The 22,121-nt window shown below is 37.0% G+C and overlaps 1 protein-coding gene across 1 annotated transcript in view; it reads left to right on the forward strand.

Moving 5' to 3' along the window:
- The window catches only part of LOC122815066, a 210,166-nt gene that overhangs the window by 18,011 nt on the left and 170,034 nt on the right, over positions 1-22,121 (forward strand). Inside the window, exons 6-8 of the mRNA XM_044087310.1 lie at positions 8,413-8,616; positions 17,700-17,894; positions 19,501-19,704. Coding sequence (XP_043943245.1) covers positions 8,413-8,616; positions 17,700-17,894; positions 19,501-19,704 — 603 coding nt within the window. The remainder of the gene's footprint in view (positions 1-8,412; positions 8,617-17,699; positions 17,895-19,500; positions 19,705-22,121) is intronic.

A 22,121-nucleotide genomic window follows, 5' to 3' on the forward strand; every position in this document is an offset into this window, starting at 1 on the left:
TATGTGTAGGTTGAACTTGAGTTCGTCATCGATAATGACCCCTAGGAGTTTTGTGTAGGTGTCAGGTTGGCTGTTTGTATTGTTAGAAGATGTAATAAAAAAGGAGGTTTTGTGACGCGAAAGAGAACAGGGAAGGAAAAGTAGGAGTTTGGTCTTTTTGGGATTTAGGATCAATAGATTGTGAGAGAGCCATTGTTCAGTGGATAGTAGGGTCTGTTGGGTCAGGGAGTGTAGTTCAGGAATGTTATTTGAGATGGATATAAGTGTGGAGTCGTCGGCATACTGAATAAGGGAGGATTCTAGCACCCTGGTCAAGATGAAGTAATAGAAACAATCAGAAAAAGATAGTGAAATACTAGCTTGAGAGACAAGGATATAAAGTTTCTAAAGGTATAGTCACCAGAAATAAAATAAAAAGAAACAAAATATGAGCAGAAGTAAGCTTACAAAAGGACACTGGTCTCAAGCTACACAAGTAGATTTACTTGAAGCAAACCCAGTGCTGTATGGTTAAAATAAGCCACAATAGAGAGGGGTTTGGAGGGGGAGAGAGAGGTATTACTAGCAGCTAAAAGTAGGGCAAAACATAAAAACAATTAATATGTAAAAGTCTGAAGACAGTAAAATAGGGCAGGTGCACTAGGAAAGGCAATTATGAGTGAGGCTAGAAATGAATTCAGGGAAGGGTAAAGTGCAGAACAGGAGAATATACACAGAAACAGTATGAGGATAGTGGGTAACCAAAGAGAAAGGATAGGAGCTGCTGGCGTCTGCTTTTCGTGGTGACTAGCAAAAAAAAAAACACTGTAAATTCTTGTTGTGCTTATAAAGTCTAGCATTAATTAAAAGATTAGCTTATGTAGTAGTTATTTACTGGGACACATACTTTAGTGGTATTATTTTAAGCTTAAAATGGTGGCTTCCGGACAGATAGTTAAAGTTGCTGGGTATCTGTTAAGGTCCTCAAACCTGTGTTGCCTGTACTGTGGCCAGGAGAAAACCACAAGGAAAAATCCACTAGGGCTATAAAAACAGAGAGGAGGGAGATTAGTTATGAGCAAGTAATTCAGGAAAAGAGCGAGAGACAAAAATACCATGGGTAGACAGAAAAAAATTAATACAGGTAGACAAAGACAGTATACCTAGTATTAGTTTCCATTGTATGAGTGTCTTACATACATAGCTAGCTAAGAACACAGCAGTGTTTACACCTATGCATAAAGTAATGCAGAACAACAGTAGTTAACAGCACAGTGTAGACAAACACAAGGCAATAATTCACAAAGCAGGAAAACAGAAATCCAGGATACTGAGGACAACAATTGGTACACTTTCAGGCAACAGTTCTTCCTTTTACTTTAGTGCTACACCAAGAAATTACAGTGAAAATACTGCAGATACATCTAAATGTGAAGTTAAGGTGCTGTTGCTCCTTGCAACAAGAAACGTAGTTGATAAATATTCACATTTACAGTTTTCTTTCATTAAAAAACAAGAAATAAGATGAGTACAATTCAAACGCTAAGCTACCTGTGATCATAAGGTGCTGGAGCTCCTTGCGACAGGGAAAATAGACTTTAAATATTCACAAAACTAGAGTCACAAGAAAAAGTACACCAGAAACTGCATATGCAAGCAAAATTCATCTCAATATAATCACAAAATACTATATGACCTAAAGCAGATAAAGCAACAGAATGATCACTAAATATTGTAAGATTTAAAGCAGTTAAGGCAACAGAAAATACATCACAAAACAGTTAATGCCAAAGAATCAAAAGTTTACCTTACACAGAGCAGCAGATGCTCAGCAGCATGAAGGGGAAAGAAGGTTTCAAAATGGCTCCTGCTGTTGTGAGGCACCTATGAAGACTAGGAAGAGGAAGTGAGGTGAGGGGAATGGGTAATGACTAATACTGGGCTGGGCAGGGCTAGCACCCTGGTCAAGATGAAGTCATAGAAACAATCAGAAAAGATAGTGAAAAACTAGCTTGAGAGACAAGGATATAAAGTTTCTAAAGGTATAGTCACCAGAAATAAAATAAAAAGAAATAAAATATGAGCAGAAGTAAGCTTACAAAAGGACACTGGCCTCAAGCTACACAAGTAGATTTACTTGAAGCAAACCCAGTGCTGTATGGTTAAAATAAGCTACAATAGAGACTTAACCACTTAAAGTATATTGGTCACTTTCTGAAGCAAGTGTAAATAAAACCTTGAGGGTGGAGTTTTACTGGAAAAATCTGCAATGCTTTTGCATTTTATTTTGTTGATAATGACAGTCCAGTGATTTTTTTTTTCTTGGCAAAAACTACTCATTTTATATTATGAAAAACTGAATTGCCAACACCTAACCCCTAAATTAATATATAGGCTACTGTATTTTTATACTACATACATCAGCTGAAGTTGTTTACTTCCTAGAAAGATCTAGTCAACAAAGTCTAGCAGGTAGAGCATCTTACCCTGAAAACACAATTGAACATGTAGTAAAGAAACCACAATGTAAGTAAGAAGCTATTCTGCTGAAGAAGTATTTTAACCTGTAATTCTTTGCAGCTATATCTAAAGGATTGCCATATGACGACTATAACATTACTTTATGGGTGTGGTTATATAAAAAAGTGAATAAACAGCATAACGTTGATACCATTCCCCACTCAGGAATCATAAAAAATCTCACTAAGCTAGGCATCAACCCCTATATCACTAGGTGGGTTGCAAACTAGCTCACAGGTAGAACCCACAATGTGAAAGTAGCTGACTCCAAGTCAGACTGCTGACCAGTCATGAGTGGAGACCCACAGGGTTTGGTCCTGGGTTCTCCTGTTTGGTATCTACTTCTCTGAAGTCCAGGCCAACATGAAGGGACTCTGGCTGACAAAATTTGCAGACAATTGCAAGTTGGGAGCTATTATTAACTCCCCAAGTGATGTTGATATCCTACAGAAAGGCCTCACTGAGACCAATGACTGGTGTCAGAACCATGGGATTAAGCTCAATGCCAAATAAATTGTGTTGTCATCCCCTTTGGGAAAAACCTGGTTCCCATGAATTACCACATCAATGGTAGTCCACTGAACACAGAAGGCGTTATAAGAGATCTGGGAACACAGGTTGACAGCAACCTCTCTTTTGACCACCACATTGCCACTGTGGTCAGAAAGTCCTTCAATGTGGCACATCTCATTACTAAGGGTTTTGCATCCAGGAAGAAAGAGGTCATTGGCTCCCTCTACTCTTCCCTCATTAGGCCAGTCATTGAGTACAATGCCCCATTTGACATGTACCTCACTAAACACCTGCAACAACTGGAGAGACCACAAAAGTACCTCACAAAAAGGATCCTAGGCCTTAAACATGTGTTCTCTATGGACAGACTCAAAAAACTCCAACTATTCTCTGTCTTATATCGTCTACTTACAGGTGATCTCTGCTTGAATTACAAAGCCATGTCTGACCCAGCTCTGTTAGAAATGCTACATCTAAAGAAATCCCAATCCCTCCACACTACATGCTCCAGAGACCTCAACCTCATTATCACAATCAACAGAACATGCTGGAGGGACAGGTTCATAACCCAGAGACTGCCCATGCTATGGAATAGACTACCCATACATGTCAACCAGAGCACCTCACTGGCCCTCTTCTAGAGAAATCTTGATGAGTGGATGAGAAATAGAAAATTCACCCCAGGGATCACTCCAATAGCTTTACTCGACAGAGGCACTGGGAACTAAGGTCAGATGGCACAATGCCAGGATAATCCTATGGGTTAGGCTTGTAAAGGCTCCAGGGACATTAGCTTAGTACACACCTATGAACCTATGAACTAAAAAAGCAAATAGCACACTATAATTTTAGTTCTTGCAAAATCACTTCCAACTTTAAGATGACCTGTATAAATAGAAAGAAATTTAATTGTAAGACAAAGATTCTTTTAGAAGTTACTAATGTACTTTAAAATTAACTGTTAAAGAGGATTGATCTATATTGCAGCTTAGATCTCTGGACATCTTGTCTCTACTGTTCTGCTTGATCTGTCCAAAGCATTCAACACTGTTTCACACAAACACCTTCTTTATCACCTCTCAAAGCTCCCTCTCTCCCCAAAAACTATATCCTGGTTCTCCAGTTACCTATCAGATAGAACTCAGGCAGTCAAATGGAAGCACTCTACCTCTTCCTTCTTACCTACCCCAACTGGCGTACCACAGGGATCTATTCTAGGGCCCATGCTTTTCAATATCTTCATAAACACCTTCCATGCTGCCATTCCTGATTACAAAATTATTCAATATGCAGATGATTATATCTTAGTCTGCTCTGCCTCTAACCTCTCAGAATTTCTGTCTAAAACACAAACTGCCTTCTCAACCACCGAAAATTGGATGTGCCAAAACCACCTCTCTCTCAATGCAAACAAATCAAAAATTCCACTTTTCCCTCCCACAAAGTCATTATCCTACAACAAAAATGCCTTCAAAGTGCTAAGTCAAACTAATTCAGCTATAGAAGTGGTTCCTTCCACTAAACTACTTGGTATTACTATTGACGGACATCTCAAGTTCAATATCCATATTCAACAAAATATTAAGAAAACTCACCAAAAGCTAGGTATGCTGTATAGGAGCAATCGCTTCCTCTCTTATACTACTAGGAATACTCTAGCCACCACTTATCTACTGCCTTCCTCATTATATGGAGCCCCCCTGCTAACTAACCTATCCTCCTCTATTTTCTCCAAACTAGAAAACTGCTATAATAAAATCTCAAAATTTGCTACCAAATCTAAACCTTCTACGCATCACTGCCTTACCCTAAGATCCCTAAAGTGGCTTGAACTCCTAAACTACTTAGACTTCCTCCAACTCACCACTGCACACAGACTTGTATATCACCCAACTAAGTGTCCAGTGCTAACTAATATCCTCCCCCATTACACCCCCAATAGAACTCTCAGATTCGAGCATCAAAACCTAATTGCTATCCCCAAACCAAAAAGTACAGCAGGCCAACTTCTCCTCGCTGTCTCTCTAGGCAAAAAATGGAATTCCCTTCCTCCCTGTCTAAGAACCATCCCAAACTTAGAAAACTTCAAAACTCAGCTTACCAAACACCTGGCCACAAAATGGAAATGCAATTGCCACCATCAAACCTAATCTTCCTTTGTCCATTCCCCTGGAGGATTTCCCACTCTGGTTCCTAAGCCCTCAACAACTCTCCTTCAGCTATGCTCCTGGGGGTTTTCCCCCTCAGGTTCCTAAGACCTCAATAACTCTCCTTTGCTATAGCTCTCCCTTCTCCATTAGCTATCAATAACTATCAATACAATAATAATAGCTATCGATAACCTCAATAACTCTCCTTCAGCTATGCTCCCATGAACATTTTCTTTGCTCTCTTTCTCTATTAGCTACTTATTTCTTATGGTTCAGCATTGTAAATATTGTATATAGCTTTCCATTACTAATTCCTTTTCTGAAATTGTGCATGTATAGTGTATCCTCATTTTACTTAAAAGTATGTATATAAAACATCTTCTGACCTAATATCTGAGTGTGCACACTAAAGAAAATGTATAAACAATAAGTCCACACTCATTGCTTTTTTGCTTATTATGCATATTTTCAAGGTACTTACTTGTAACTGTTTCCATATTATGTAAGACTGACATCCGTGTATTTCTGTACCTAATCTGTATTATGTATCTTGGAGCTTTTCTCCCCGGGCCTCCACTGAAAATGGGTCACTCTGACCCAGTGGACTTCCCCGGTAATCAAACTGGAAATAAATAAATAAATATAATTTTAAATGGCAGCATCTCCCAAGTGTAACATAGTCTACTCTTTCAAACACCTCACAAATCTAGCAGGACATACATTTCATTTCAGGGATAAATTTGTGTCTACCCATCCAATTATCACGACTAGCACTAATGATAGACAATGTAATAATTTGTTTGACTTGCAATAGTAACTTATTCCACAGGCCTCAAATATATATTTTGCCTCCTAATAGCATCCTTATCCTTGTATGAAAATATGACTCCCCTGACATTGCGATTTGCTGAGTCCTTAACTTCATATGCAAAAGAAAGCTGAGTTATCATCTGGGTTACTACAACATTGTGGAAAAATTCTACTAAAATTGCAAAACTTGAGGGAGAAATTTTGGGTAGTTCCTGCACCTTTTTAATCAAAGTCCATGGCATGTGTAATGGCCTGGGTTGTGATTTTGTATGCATAACTATTTTTGTCAAGTTGATAATGTATTTATTGTTTGGTTTCACAGAAAAATGCACCTAAAATTTTGGAAATTTAAAGAAGTTCTTACAACTAACTATTATTAGTGCCACTCTCAAGTTTGTTCTGTGTCTCAGCAATTTTGTACAGTAGTGTTCAAAGACTTCATCCCACTTTTTTCATATTTCCTCCTCCACCATCATTTTAGTCATATTCATCTGTTTTCTTTCCAGAACTACAAAGTGTCTTTTTAACTGGTGTTCTGGTATTTATTGTCCTTTCATTAAGTTTCTTGTTCTAGTAATCTTAACTTCCACTGCCATTGTTTGCTCTCTTTCCTGGTCATGTTCTCTTGTTCCTTGGTTCTTCCCATTTCAAAAATTTCCATGTGTTTCCCACTTTTTTGTATGTCTTGCCATAAAGTTAAATATTCCTAACTATGAAGATCAGTAGCCTCAAAACCTTCAGTTATCCTCAGAGACTGATAGCCCTCTCTCTGTAGTTAGCCATTAATGGACTCCTCCTTAGAGATCCATGTCATGCTTTTCAAATAAAGAAAGTTCTGACCCTCCTTCACCTCCAAGTCCCTTGCAAAATGTTTTGTCAAATAACCAATTAAAGAAAATAAACCTTCATCAACAGATAAATAAGAGACATTGGTATGATAGAGTCATATCTCAGCTTAACCTCCACCTTTTCAACAAACTTCTATTTCAAATTAAGCAGAGTATCAGACTTGCTGCCTTCTGGGTACACCTATATAACTAGTTGTGCAATCTCATAATCTTCCCTAGATTGTTTTGTGTTGCCCTCCTTGGACATGAGAGAAGTTTTGAATATTTTTTATTGGTTAGGATTGTAATGGTCTGTAGACTGATTGCCTACTATATCCCTATGAATTTATGAATCTTTCAGTTGCAAATTTGCACCTTATCTCCACCCTACTTTATGCCTCTCCAATATATACCAACCTAAGGCAATGCGATCTAAATAAACTCAAGACCTGCTACAACAAAATCGCCAAATTTGCCACCGGGGCATCCTACCACAGTCACCACTGTCTCTCACTTACTGAACTGAGCTGGCTAGAACTCCCTCACCTCCTTCAATGGTATCAACTCACACTCGCCCACAAACTGGTTAACCATCCTCTAAAGGTCCCACCCTCCAGTATCTACTCCAACCCTATCTCATCACCAGACCACTACAATCCAGCAACAAAAATCAATTACAGGTTACTAGAGCCAATAACACTGCTGGAGAAGCACTACTCTCCAGCGCTATAGCCAAATAATGGAACACCTTCCCCCCCACAATAACCTCTCTACCATCATGCACCCGCTTCAAAGCTTTACTTAAAGCACACCTAAAAACATGCTGGCTATGCCCCTGTAACTCTCCCCTCTAACTTCGCCCACTCCATCTACCCTCTACCTCTCTTCCACCCCACAAACTACCTTTGATTACAGCAAGCTCTGATACTTCATGCCTATTTACTTATTATATGGCAGTAACTTCTTATTGTAACAATTGTTAATATCTGCTATGACTTTGTGGATACAACAGATGCTAGTTATCTACTGAATGTACTATGTTCTTCATCTGTAACTATGTTTGTAATATTTTAATTGCTAGGATTCTTAATCTGTAACTATGTCTGTAATATTTTAATTTGTGGAGCTTTTCTCCCCAGGCCTCTGCTGAAAATGGACCTGCGTCCAGTCGGACATTCCCGGTCAACAAAATGTAAATAAATAAATAAATAAAATGCATCATTCCTACTTCAGTCTGTCTGTTTGCATCTCCAGCATGTGCTGTCCTCCTTCATCTTTAGCAGGAAAAAAAACACTTTTATCAGGTTAGCAGTCGCTTTTTTAGCCTCTCTGCTGCTAGCACCACTCTGCAGGACCACGAAAAAAAAAAAGAATTACGATCACTGTTTTTCTGCTTAACTATGGTTATTAACAGATGTCTTCTGTAACCTATCTGTTGTGGGAGTTTCTGTAATTCTGTATACCTTTTGTCTCAATAAATTCTTCAAACAATTTCCACATTATTGCTTTGAATTATTTTCCTGGGACTGAAAATAAAACATAGCTCATGGTATGGTCAGGTTATTTCTATGGGTATTACTTCTTCAAGTGAAAGTTAACTTCTAATTTTACAGAAAACTACAGATGTCAACCATATATCAAAGGACATGGACAGTGGAAAAACTCTGACTGATGATGTCATAACCACCACAACAAAGGAAAGCACCGACAGCAATAACTCACAGGCTGCGGAGGCAGATGGCATGCTCAGTAGTACATGTAACCTGCAGTCTGGAAACAATGATGAGCAGAAGAGGAACAGGAACAACACTAATGAAGTAAATCTTATTTTCCGCTTTGATTTATTTATATTACATAAAGTATTTTAACTTAATAATTATTCTAATTACTTACATTATTAACTACTAAAGAGGTTTAAACTACAATGTGTTTTTTAGCACAATTAGTTGAGAAAATAAAGAACTTCACCTTAATACTATTAGTATGATACGAGACAGTACTCCACGATCCTGTATTATTCCATACTGCATACTCATAAGGTTAATGCAGGTGTTCCTTTCAGATTAATTTTGCAATAGCAGCATCTCCTAAGTATAGCACAGCTTCCTTTTCAAACACCTTAAGGAACGTCTTCCATGTATAACATAGCATATTCTTCAAACACCTTATAGAATGTCTCCCAAATATAACACAGCATACTCTTCAAACAGCTTAAGGAATGTCCCCCAAATATGACATTGCATACTGTTCAAACACCTTAGGGAACATCTTCCAAGTATAACACAGCATAGTCTTCAAACAGCTTAGGGAATGTCTCCCAAGTATAACACAGCGTACTCTTCAAACAGCTTAAGGAATGTCCCCCAAATATGACATTGCATACTGTTCAAACACCTTAGGGAACATCTTCCAAGTATAACACAGCGTACTCTTCAAACAGCTTAGGGAATGTCTCCCACGTATAACACAGCATACTCTTCAAACAGCTTAGGGAATGGCTCCCAAGTATAACTTAACATACTCTTCAAACACCTTATAGAATGTCTCCCAAGTATAACACAGCATACTCTTCAAACACATTAGAGAATATCTCCCAAGTATAACACAGCATAATCTTCAAACACCTCAGCGAATGTCTCCCAAGTATACATAGCATACTCTTCAAACAACTTAGCGAATGTCTCCAAGTATAACAAAGCATACTCTTCAAACACCTTAGGGAATGTCTCCCAGGTATAACATAGCATACTCTTCAAATGCCTTAGGGAACGTCTCCCAAGTATAACATAGTATATTCTTATAATACCTTAGGGAATGTCTGCAAAGTATACCATAGCATAGTCTTCAAACACCTTAGTGAATTACCTTTGTTGTTCAATGCATCAGCCTTCTATTTGAAAGGAAGAATATTAGGGACTAAGAAGCCCCTTGGCCTCTTGGAAGACTAAATGTTTCTTTTCCTACCCTTTAGGAACATAAGTGATCATGGGGACCATAAGAAAAATAGCTATATACATCATTAATTAGAGGCGTTTAAAAGTTTTGCCATATTGTCTCTACTGAGCTTGTAAATTTTAATTGTATATTTTTGTTATGCTTATTGTTGTAACTACCTTTGGAGCTTTTCTCTCCGGGCCTCTGTTGAAAATGGACATGTATCCAGTCAGACTTTCCTGGTCAACAAATAGAAAATAAATAAATAAATTTTAATCACTTAGCAGTGTTTACCACTCAAGTCAAGCACAGCCATATGTGATAATTCTGGGATAAATGTGCACCAAACCTATGCAGTCATCAAGACCATCCTTAAGGGTGGATCAATGTGTGTTTGTGAAGGGGAGGCAAACATTTGATAACATTAATAGAACAATTATGATGCAGAAGAAAGCAGCATGTAAGAAAATACCAATATTTTTGGTAGGTATTGATACAGAGAAATCATTCAACAGCATAAACTGAGATTTTAAGAGTAGGACAAGTTCTGTTTGAACAGAGGAACCAGACAGGGGTGTCCTATGTATCATTTCTACTACTGTCTGCCTGTTTCTCCAGCATTTATTGTTCTTCTTTTGCTTTTCCTTCTCTAACCTTTCTTTTTTTTCTATTTTTTGTGAATGATGTACTATTTGAGAATTATTTATTCTGTGTATCGTTCACATCTGTTTGTTTCTTTGCATTATTTTCCTCCATTTCTTTTTACTTACCTCCAGTTCCTCCTCCTCCACCCTTTCCTCTTTTCTCCTCATTTCCTTAATATATGTATTTTTTTTCTTTCCTCTTGGGTCTTTATACATTTATGTATACTTTTGTTGTTTTTCCCCTCCCATTTTCCCACAGCATTTACTTTTCATTTTCCTGTTTTCCATTGTTTTGATCTGTTTTCCATTTGTCTATCCATCTTCTCTTCCATTAATACTAAATGGCTCTGCTATTTTTCAGCTAAACCATATTACTGCTGCAGTTCCTCCAGAGGTATAAACAACTTTTCCTCTCCATTCCTATCCTAACCAAATCTTTTTTTCTCATATTCCATGCTTCTTCCCTTCCTGATCTTTGTTTTTTGTTTACCTTTCTCACCTGTTGATCTATTAAATTATTATGTAAAAAAGACCCCTTGGTGTGATATAAATTTTCCCTGGCTTTGTCTGGAAGTCTTTAGCATGGCCCCTGTATGTCATGGACCATTACCATTATTGAATAATGTCAGACATTAGAGTTTCATACTTTTTTGAATCTATAATATGCTTCATTCTGTAAAACCCGAGTTCTATTAACTTTTTAAGTTGATTAGGATAATATTAAAGAATGTCCCTTATGTGTAGTGTCTCCCCAATATGGCAGGAATTGCTTAATGGTCCAGAGGAGTTTAGTGGTATGGTAGCCACTCCTGCCACTCACATATACACACACACACACACACACACACACACACACACACACACACACACACTCATGGGCACACTTACCCATTAACCAATACACACATACTTACTATTTCTCCTAGCCAAACCCCTCTACTACAATCATACAGGCAGTCTCACACAGATATGCAGTATACACAAACACACACACACACACACACACACACACACACACACACACACACACACACACACACACACACACACACACACACTCTGTTACATCAGTTGCACATGCAAATAAGCACATACAAACGTGCACATATACCTCAACATTACCTAGGCAATAAATCCCTACCAGTTACCTCCCACTAACAGTAATGGGTAAGTGTGAAGTTTTGGCTGAGTTAACTAGTGTGACTGGTGGTACGGATTTACACAGCAGAATGGGTCTGTGAAAAACTCTATTGCATAAAATACTTTCTACAGGCATTTTCCAGGTAGAGCACATGCTTAGTTATCATATGTTGCTCCCCTGGAATGCCTCATTAACCTTTGTTGTAGACAGAGAACCAGCCCCTCACTGTGCTGCACCTCTTTGAGTTAAGACACTGCAGAAGGGCTGTCACCGAATCAAAAATGGCTATCACCAGTGGTAACAATTGCTTACTTTTGGTGGTAACATTTCAGAATTCCTGTATTTGTCTTCACTTTATGAAACTTGACTGAATGGTTATCCATTAGGGGGTTTGCAAACCAGATGCAGGAAAACATGAAATTAATAATTCTGTTATGATTCACCTTTGTAGTTTAAGGAATTATTTAAAGAGATATGCATTTTTGAAATAAAAACTCCCTACCCATTTCAAAAAATATTACTAATGATTCTTAGATATATAGGAAAAGAAATGTCTTATAGCCTATAGTCCTACCATTAATGTATTTTATTTAGGATAACAAAACACAATGCCTCTAGATCATTATATGTCATATACATGAAGTATACATTTAAGGTCCATTTTAAAAATCTCCTGGAAAGAGGATTTACTGAAGGAGGGCTGTAAAACTGATCCTTATTGCATTTCTTTGGTGAAACGTATTTAAACCTTCCTCTGATGTTAAGTTGCTCTGTATATCAATATAGTATGCAAAATTATTAATACAATTATAGGGACACATTTATATTAGTATTATAGTAAGTGATATAAATCTGACAAGAGTCTTTATGTTGTGACTTTTGGCTTTTCCCAGTTAGGGGTCGCCACAGCGGAACTCCGGTCCACTAATGATTGGCAGTTGATTTTTACGTACCGAGTTGCCAGCCCTGAAACACAACCTTCAATGAAGGTATGCCCATTCACGCATGTCTCCACACAGAAGACGCTCTGAGAGTTGAACCGGACAGCGTCTTACTGTGAGGTGACAACGCTACCGCAGCTATTTGCTTTAAATGAGGAGATGAAAGATGAGACTGGTAGGAGGAGAAAGTGCAAGTAACAGGTTATGATCTCTATTTCAAAATCAAATTCGATAACCTGATGATGATTTGATTTGATTTTGATATATGATAAAAATCTGTAGCAATTTACGTTGAGAATTAATCTGAAACTAACTGAAACCAACATACCCATGCCAAGGTCTTAAAAATGCAGTGACTCAAATGATGTTCTCACTCTTAAGAGATATTTTGCTGTTATTTTAGAGGGAGAGCCCTTATGTTGTCAGAAGAGATGCTAAATATATAAACAAAGGAGGGAAGACATAGGTTCATAAGTTCATAGATTAGTACTAGACTAACTAGCCTTGTGGGCCATTTTAAGCCTAGCCAATTACCTCATGTGAGAATCAAACACTGCACCTCTGTCTGTAAGGTAAACACATTAACCATTATGCCAGCCTCCCACCCCCATGGTACAGAGACCAAGAAAAAGTAAAATCAGCTAACTTAATTATTGAGATCACATTGTTCTGCAACATAAAAGATCATTAGACATTGCCATTTTTAACTAGGAAATGTTATCTGCTGTCAGACTACCATTAAATGTAGTAACTGGAAAGGAAAGTACTCTCTTTGTGCAGTATGGAGGTATATACCACTGTGGTCCCTCCTAGATTAAATAATCTGCAAGCTCTCTGTATTCTAAAAACCTACTTCAAGGTTATGTGAAAACTAAATAAGGGCAGCACACCAGAGAAACATTTAAGGTAGCAGAAGACAGAGACAGACTGCAGCACTATAAAGACAATGAAGAATCAGAAAACTACTGCCAGAGCAGTGGAACAAGATTTTTAATTGTTGAGATTCCAGACTTCCAAACCACATGTGTTGCATGAACAATTACAATACTTGGAAAGTGTTATATATCAGTACAAAACATTTGTGCCTAAATAGTTTCAGTCCTCTTTCCCTAACCACTGAATTTTATTATCTGTTAACTCCATTAATGACTACATTATACCATCCGCTGCATCATGCTAGTAACCTTTGGTATATGAATCTTAAAGTGTCCAGTTACCTTGCAACTCAAGGTTAACAAACATACAGATAAAATGATCTTCTATGATACCAACTTAATATAAACTATGATCTTCCATGATGCCAGCTTAATATAAACTACTACAACAGTAACTGTATTTTTGCATTGTGAGTTTAAAATAATTCCCACTAAAGGAAAACGTATTTTTTCCTTAAGCGTGCCAGCATGATTTCTGGATAACATAGGTTAGCCTTATTAAGTGACTTCAGATGTTTGCCAGAAGTCCTCCAGCATAATCTGGAAGGTGAAAGTTTACTTTACTTTATCCTAAACTTGGATAGTTACAAGGTTAATTTGTAACTAATGTCCTAGTAAGTACTTAACATGGCTCTGATGTCTGATCTGACAGAATGCATAGCATTTTCTCCTCCTGGTTAATATTACAAAACCATAGACAAGCCTGAAGTCCATTGTGTTTATTCAAAAATATTCAAAACCTCAGAATAGTGATTTGGTGACTTCACCAGCTACAGACTTTGCTGCAGGAGGCAATGGCAATCTCAATATATGAATTGGGTTGTGCATTAAGGGGCTAAACATTTTAGTAAGCAATGTTGAGCAGAACATAAGAAGAGTTTAGTGCTTTTATATCCAGACTGAATCACAGTATTATCCCAGTTTGATATCACCTTACAGTCTTCCTACATGTTTTAAAACTACATTTAACTGGGTTTTGATTACTTTTGTCAAAGAGAAATCCAATTCAGTGCAATATTCATAATGATAATACCCTTCCATTATATCGTATTTTACCCCAGGCTTTGAAATCTTTAAGGATTCATTATTAGTAACTGTAATGAAAAAGAAGGTCTTCTACAAGTCCTTATTTTATGACAAAGTAGCTGGTAATATCTTTTGTGCGCTTCTATTCACATATTTCTCTCTGCAGTAATACTTTGTTTTCTAGATCTGTGGCATGTGTTCTTGTTAGATTCATTTACCGGATGAGTATCAAATCCCATTTTAATTTCATCATCAGTCAAGCTGGACATATTGACATCAACAGCCACTTTTGATCAGGTCTGAGGATGAATGTAACAGGAGTAATGGCTGTTACCTGCATGCTAAGAGAGCATAAGTCGAAATATTTAAATGGCCAAAGTAGAAGCAGCTCATTGGAACAGTTTGACTCAGTAGCTCCAATACTTTATAATACCAGCCAGAACAATCACAGAAATATGATGTCTCCAAGTAAGCTTTCCCATCACAGAGAGAAAACAGATGTCAACATTTTCACTTCTCTCCACCTATAACTCGTTTGTAACCTTTCTCTTTTGTAATTTAGTAATATAGCTATAGAACTATAACTTTCTCATATGTTACCTCAGTGCTTAAGAACTTAAATCGCCACCATATTTTGCTATCACTAGGTGCTTCCAGCCCTGTTAAGTAATATAAAGAAGTTATGTTATGCCTTCCTGCAGCAAGAACTTCAACGACTAGCATCCTAAAGGATCAGGATTTTATTTAGATTGCACTGTTAGCAGCACACCTTTAACCCCAAAGGAAGTTTGCCTTTAATTGGAGCTGGATTTCAATAAATGTCTTTATGTACTTTTCTAAGACATTGTATACTATCCAAAATCCAGCCCATACCTGAATTATAATGGCCCATGATAACTGACCTGCCAAAATCATGATCAAAGTAAAAACTGAGCAATATAGTACTCATCAAATGTGAAAAAACATGAGTCAGCAAACAAGTACTAATAGCTAAATCTTGAATAATACAATCAGCAACATGACAGACACATTTTTTATCCAAGTGAAAGAAACAGGAAACCAAAAATGCACAAGCACATCCCTTATACATAGAAACTACTGAAACTACACAATAATGTTTATTTAATTGGCAAAAGGTCAGCCAATCTCATATTCAAGAAGTTTGTTTACATGGTTACCCGTTATGGGTGTTTGGAAACTAGATGCAAAATATGAAATTTAAGGTAACAGTCATGATCTACCTCAGTGGTATGCCTCTGCCAGGTATTAACATCCCTGTTACAGATTATACTAAAATGCTCTCTGATACATGTATGAAAATGAGACCTGATTTTATAAGTTAAGTTCAGAGGTTCATAGGTAAGTACTAGCCTAGCTGCACATGCAGTCCATTTTACACCTAACCTAGCCAAGTCCCCTTTTTGCGCTTGAAGCAACCTATCCTATTTGGTTATAGATTGGCCTTACCTATCCTCTGGTAAATAATTATGTATTATCCCTAATGAGAATAACTGGGATCATACTGTAGATAATGCATGCAATAATGGATTTATGAGCTGCATCTGTCCATTAGTAGTACAGGGGCATGTCCCTCTGGTAAATAATTATGTATTATCCCTAATGAGAATAACTGGGATCATACTATAGATAATGCATGCAATAATGGATTTATGAGCTGCATCTGTCCATTAGTAGTACAGTGGCCAGTCCTGGAGTAAAATTTCTACTTCCCATACATAGATCTAAGTTGCACTTAAAAATAGTAATGGTTGAATGTGGATGGGAATTTTTTTCCACAGCAATGTATCCCCTGAGAAATACGCCTGTCCCTCCAAACCATTCTGTTGATGTTGCAGAAGAGGTTTAGATCCCTAGACTGAGTATTTCTAATGCCATTTGACTTGCTGATGTGTAGTAAATTTATCAGTAATGTGTCAGAAGATGCCTTGTATGCAAACGCAGGTCATGTCTTAGCAGTCTATAGGATACTGAGTACAGTGACCAGGCTTTGAGTTGGTCTATGTAGAACATGTTTTTAAGCAGACCATGTATCCTTTTAGTAAAGTATCTCTCTAGGTGTTGTAGTTGTTGCATGTATCTGAGAAGATACTTGCCAAAGCCCAATGAGGGCTAAGTAAAGTGGGACAATGATATCCCTAGATCTTGATACAATCCCTTTGTTTATAAGGTGCTCAATATAGATGGACTTTCTTACAACAACAGACACGTATGGGTCAAAGTTAGGTCACTGTCCACATATGTTTTCTAACGTTGAATAGCTGGGTCAGCTCTTAGAGGCCTATTGTTAATATGGTAGTTCCATGGGGTAGATGACTTCCCAAAGGGTACAATAGTGCATTCTCGGCATTTAGTTCAGAGCATGATTTTGACAGCAGTTTATTTATTTGAGACAGTTCTTCAATGACTGTTCCTACCTTGCAGTTATCTGCAAACATGATTAGCCAGAGCCCTTTAGTAATAGCTTTTACTTCAGAAAAGTAGATGCCAAACAGGACAAGTACCACTTTACAAGAAGATATGTAGACAAGTCCTGCATTTTTTAGTTACCATATGATTGACTAATATCAACCACATCAGCAGAGTAGTAAGTATCTTGCTTAAATATGGATTTGTCAATCTAAGGAATTATTTAAAGAATGATATTTCTTAGATTAAAAACATCCTGCCTTCTATATTTTGTTGAATTCTTTGTAGTTTCAGCACAGAGCAATCAGATTTAGAACAATACTCATAATGATGGCTACTGGTCAGACATCTCATCCATAACTCTGCCTTGAGTTCTTTAAGGTCTCAGTATAAACTGGATGGTTGAAAAGTGAGATCTTCCTCCCCAATACCTTATTTTTTACACAGTGACTTTCAATATCTTTTAAAACGAATTTCCATATTTTTTTCTCAACACTACGAAAATTGCTATCTATATTTCCTGCATTTGTTACCTTAGTGTCTTAGTTATTTGATTTTTTTTAGTGGAAGACTATGCTATTCTACACTGATTTTTACTTTATTTTCAGCCAAAGTGGACATGTTGACTCCCGCAGACACATTTAGTAAACTCTGAGGAAGAATATAGCAAAGATTGTCACCCTTTAGGAAATGTTAATATCCAAATGTTTTAAATGTTAAAAGCAGATGAGGCTGAGTTAATATATTTTTAAAACAATGTAAGACAGTAGGTCATATACTTTATTATTTCAACCAAAATACCATTAATCCATCGAGAAAATAATCCTGTTTTTTTTTACTTTCTGCTTACAGAAACAATCAACACAAAACCAGGTATTAGAATCAGTGAACAGACTTGAGGATTCTCAAAGAGATATGATGCCTCCCACTAATGTTACAGGACTCCCATCACAAAATAAAAAGGAAAAGGAAGTCAGCAGTCATGTGGTCAGTGAATGTAGTGCAGAAGCAGTCACTAAGGAGCCAACCACCAATGAGAAGATACCGGTCAGTCATAACACTATAATTATACAAAGCTACTTGGTTTCTTCATGCACGTTACTGAAAATGTGGTGTTACTGGATTCTGCACCTCTTTCTTATGTAGACTAAGAGATGATAGCTTACAACATCATCCTAATCAATCTAATTTGAAAACTTTTTCTTCATATCTATCTGTTTGGCTATCTATCACTCACTTCATCATTTCCTTTTTTTTTTGTCCTCTGACTTACCACACCAGAATTTCACCACTGTTTTATTTATTTTTCATTCCATACCATGAAGATTGAAATACAGTGATCCCTATTTTAAATTTGAGAGTTGTAAGGATGATGAAGCTAGGGATTGCAAAAAAAGTCTAAAAATATGAGAACAACAAATGTCAAATACTGATGTTCTCATTGCTTCTTGAAGGGAGCAAGTTCTCCTGTAATGTATCACTGTGTTGTGGCCAAATCACCCAGTACCCCTGAACTTACATACTCCAGCTGGGTTCACTTCTAAATCCTGAAAGCTCAAAATACTGAAAACTCATAATACTGAATCTCATAATATCAAAAAACATACAGGACACCAACACTGACTATATTGCAGCAGAAATACATACAGAAACATATTACTCTTCTACAACTATAAGTAGGGGGCAAGCCCCCTTGCACCCACCATGATGTGGGAGGTTGTGCCCCTCACACCCCCTGCTACTTAAATATATCAACACCGAAATCGCACTTCATAGAAGAAAATGGCAAACATACCATTACATGCTTCATGACTGCCTGTTGTAACCTTAGTCATGTTCCCTTTTAATGTACTGTACTACAACATCACTCATCTTAGTGTAGTGAAGTGTGATCTCAGAGTTGATATATTTAAGTAGCAGGGAGTGCGGGGGTGCATGGGGGCTTGTCCCCCTGCTTATAGTTGGGGTAGACTAATATGGTTTGTCTTTTCTTTGCTTCTGTATCTGTTTCTGCTGCAATATAGTCAGTGTTGATGTCCTGTATGTTTTTCGATATTATGAGTTTTCAGTATTACGAGTTTTCAGTATTTTGAGCTTTCAAGATTTTGAGTTCAGTATTTTGAGATTCGGGATTTGGAGCTTTCAAGATTTAGAAGTGAACCCAATCCAGCTGCATGCTCGGATAAAATAAAATACTCTGAGAAATAGTGATTTTGGACATCATGTAAGTATATTATGTCTGCATTTTTGGTGAAGCAGTCTTTCTATTCTGGGGTTTGCATCAATGAGTCTCAGAGTATCAGTCAGTTACTGTAATACAGAAATGCCATTCACCAGATGGACTACTGATTATATAAAGGTTTTCTTTGATTTGTGCTTGTTTTTCTTTTATGAAAAAAATGTGATCAATATTTTGTCTGTTTAACTATGGTGATTATCTACAAATGTTTACTGTAGCCAGTCTTTTCTAGTATACTATTAAGAATTTCTTTAATCAATTGTATATTTTGTGTTAACCATTTCTTCAAGCAGTTTCCACATGATGTCATAGTCGAACACAGTGCTCAGTATCTGGTCAGCTTATTGGGAGAGCAAAGTAACTTTTTTCTGTAGGTGTTTCTTCATTAAATGAATGTTACTTGTATTGTTACAGAAAACTGTAGATGTCAGCTATCCAACAAAAAGTATGGATGTCAGAAGTCTTCAGGCTGATGATGTCATTATCAGTACGGCTAATGAAAGCAGTAACAGCAGTAAGTCACATGTTAAGGAAGGAGATGACATACCCACTTGTACACATAATCTGCAATCTGGGAACAAAGATGAACAGAAGAGGAACGTGAACAACACTGATGAAGTAACTCTTATTTTCTACTTTAACTTATTTATTTTATGTAAAATGTCTGAACCAAATAAATACTTTAATCACTTAAAGTGGACTAGGTTGGGATTTTGTATGGATAGCTGTTTTACTTCAGTTCATAACATAGTTAATGCATGCTTTCACAGAAAATTGCACTTAAAATTTTGGAAATTTAAAGAAGTTCATAAAACTATTATTATTACCACTCTTAAGTTTGTTCTGTCTCTGTAATTATATGTAAATAAGCAGTATACTCAACTCTCATGGTTGTAAAGGGCTCAGTCTGAAGTAATCCAAGGTTGTAACCTCTAGGAGCTTGTCAAACACAGCCAAAACTCAATAGAAAGCATATAGAGCAGGATTTCCATGTTATCCAAGCAGAAGTTGTGTATTAAAAACAGTAATAAAAATAAAAGATCAACTGCTGAGACTTCTATAGGATACAAAAAAGTTTTATTTTCTTACTTGGCCAGATGAGCCCTGTGGTAATACAGGAGTTTTTCCCTTTATTTATAGTCATTACATTCACACAGTGCAGTTCACTTCATTAGCATAAAAACAAAAGTGGTGTATTTTGATAGGGTGAGAAGAAATGGATAGTGGGCCAATGGATTAAAAGCTTAATGTCTGGTATAATGTTGGAAGGGAACTATCAAGCAATGTGGTTCTCTTAAAATGAAAAGGAACCAATAGGAGCTGTGAACTGGAGCATGTAAAGATGTTCATGTAAGAAGGGTGATTGGCCATTGTGTGGTGGATAAGGAGCCAATCACAAGTATTTATTATGTAATGAATGGAAAGGACTAAGGGTGAAATGATTGGTTGGTGTATGCGTGGTGGAGGTTGTTATTAGTCAGTAACCAGGGATGATGATTGGTAAGTGAATGAGTGCGAGGTTGAATGATGTGTGAGTATGAATAGGCTGTGTGTATTAGGCAAGGCGGTGATCTAGATGAATGATATTGGGCTGTAAAGCCCATGCAGAGTGAGTGGCTGGATAAGAGGAAATCTGAATGGTCACATATGAAAGAAAATAGTGAAATACAGATAAAATAAAACAAAATAAAGAAAAAATAGAAGTCACAAACAAGGACAAAATCTCAGTGGGCTGGTGTGGATCAAGAGGGGTGCGAAAGAAGCACTGTGTGCTGAAAACTCACAAACAAATAACAGCTAAGTAGAAGGCACATGTGGGTAGCTTATTACAATGATAACTGTATGAAAAATTAGTAACAACTTAGTACACAGTGTAGTCAAAAAAACATAGTAAAAGAAGCCTTTAGATTTATGGAGTGGTTTATAGTATGTGCCCTGTTTTATAGTGGGCTGTAGAAGATGGATGGGGAAAAGGGAGCACCTATAAAGCAGGATAGGAAGGTGGAATAAAAATGGATAATGATTGGTTAGCTGGTGTATGGGTGGTGGGAGCTATGACTGTTCAGTTATCAGGGAGGGTGATTGGTGAATTAATGAATGTGAGGCCAAATGAAGTGTAAATGACCGGGCTGTGTGTATTGGCCAAGGCATGGAGATGGAAATATGTTATTGGGATGCAAACGCCCATGTAGACCGAGTGGTTGGATGAGTACAAGTGGTTGGATACAAATGAAAATATTGGTGAAAATCAGATCTAAAATGAAAAAAATACAGAATAAATTAAGTAAAATAAAGATAAAAGTATGAGTCGCAACAAAGCATAATGGACTGGTGTGGAACAAAGAGGGGTGGGGGATAAAAGACACTGATTGCTGAGAACCATGAAATGCTACCTGTGTAGAAGACATGTGTGTTTAACTTAATAAATTGTGAATTGTAGTAAAAAATTGTTAATCATAGTAAAACATTGATAGCTGTAGTACCAAACTTGGTAAAAAACATAGTAAAAACAGCATTAGATTTATGATTTAGCTGTACTAAATGAGTAGTAATCAGTTTTAGTAGACGAGAATCTACAAAACTTAGATTATAGCTCAGAAACCTTTTTTCAAATAGTTAAGCTTAGCTGAAACTCTCAGCAGTTGGGCCGAGCAATAGAATCAGATATCCAGTTACCTACCAAGTATTTAAGATGCGAGGCGCTAATATGTCTTTTTTGTCTTTTTTGTCCTCTTTTTCTGTGAAATCAGAACTTTCACCTAAGCTTCATCTGATCTGCCAAGTCCAGGACATCAATAGATTTAATCCACTGGCTAGAATCAATTCCAGATATTAAGTCTTAAGTAATAAAAACAAAAGCAAATAAAAACTAAAAATTAAGTGGTCAGGAATATATTATGATGTGAAATTACCATTTGCAAAAACATGAAATTGAAAGAGTTACAACTCAAAGCAATGTTTATGGAAATTTATAGTCCGTGTAACACATATTAAAACCTCTTGGTGAGTGGTTATCAATAATATGCATGGTGGTC

Source organism: Protopterus annectens, chromosome 11.part0 (genome assembly GCF_019279795.1).
Source record: "Protopterus annectens isolate FY-2018-M chromosome 11.part0, PAN1.0, whole genome shotgun sequence".
NCBI lineage: Eukaryota > Metazoa > Chordata > Ceratodontiformes > Protopteridae > Protopterus > Protopterus annectens.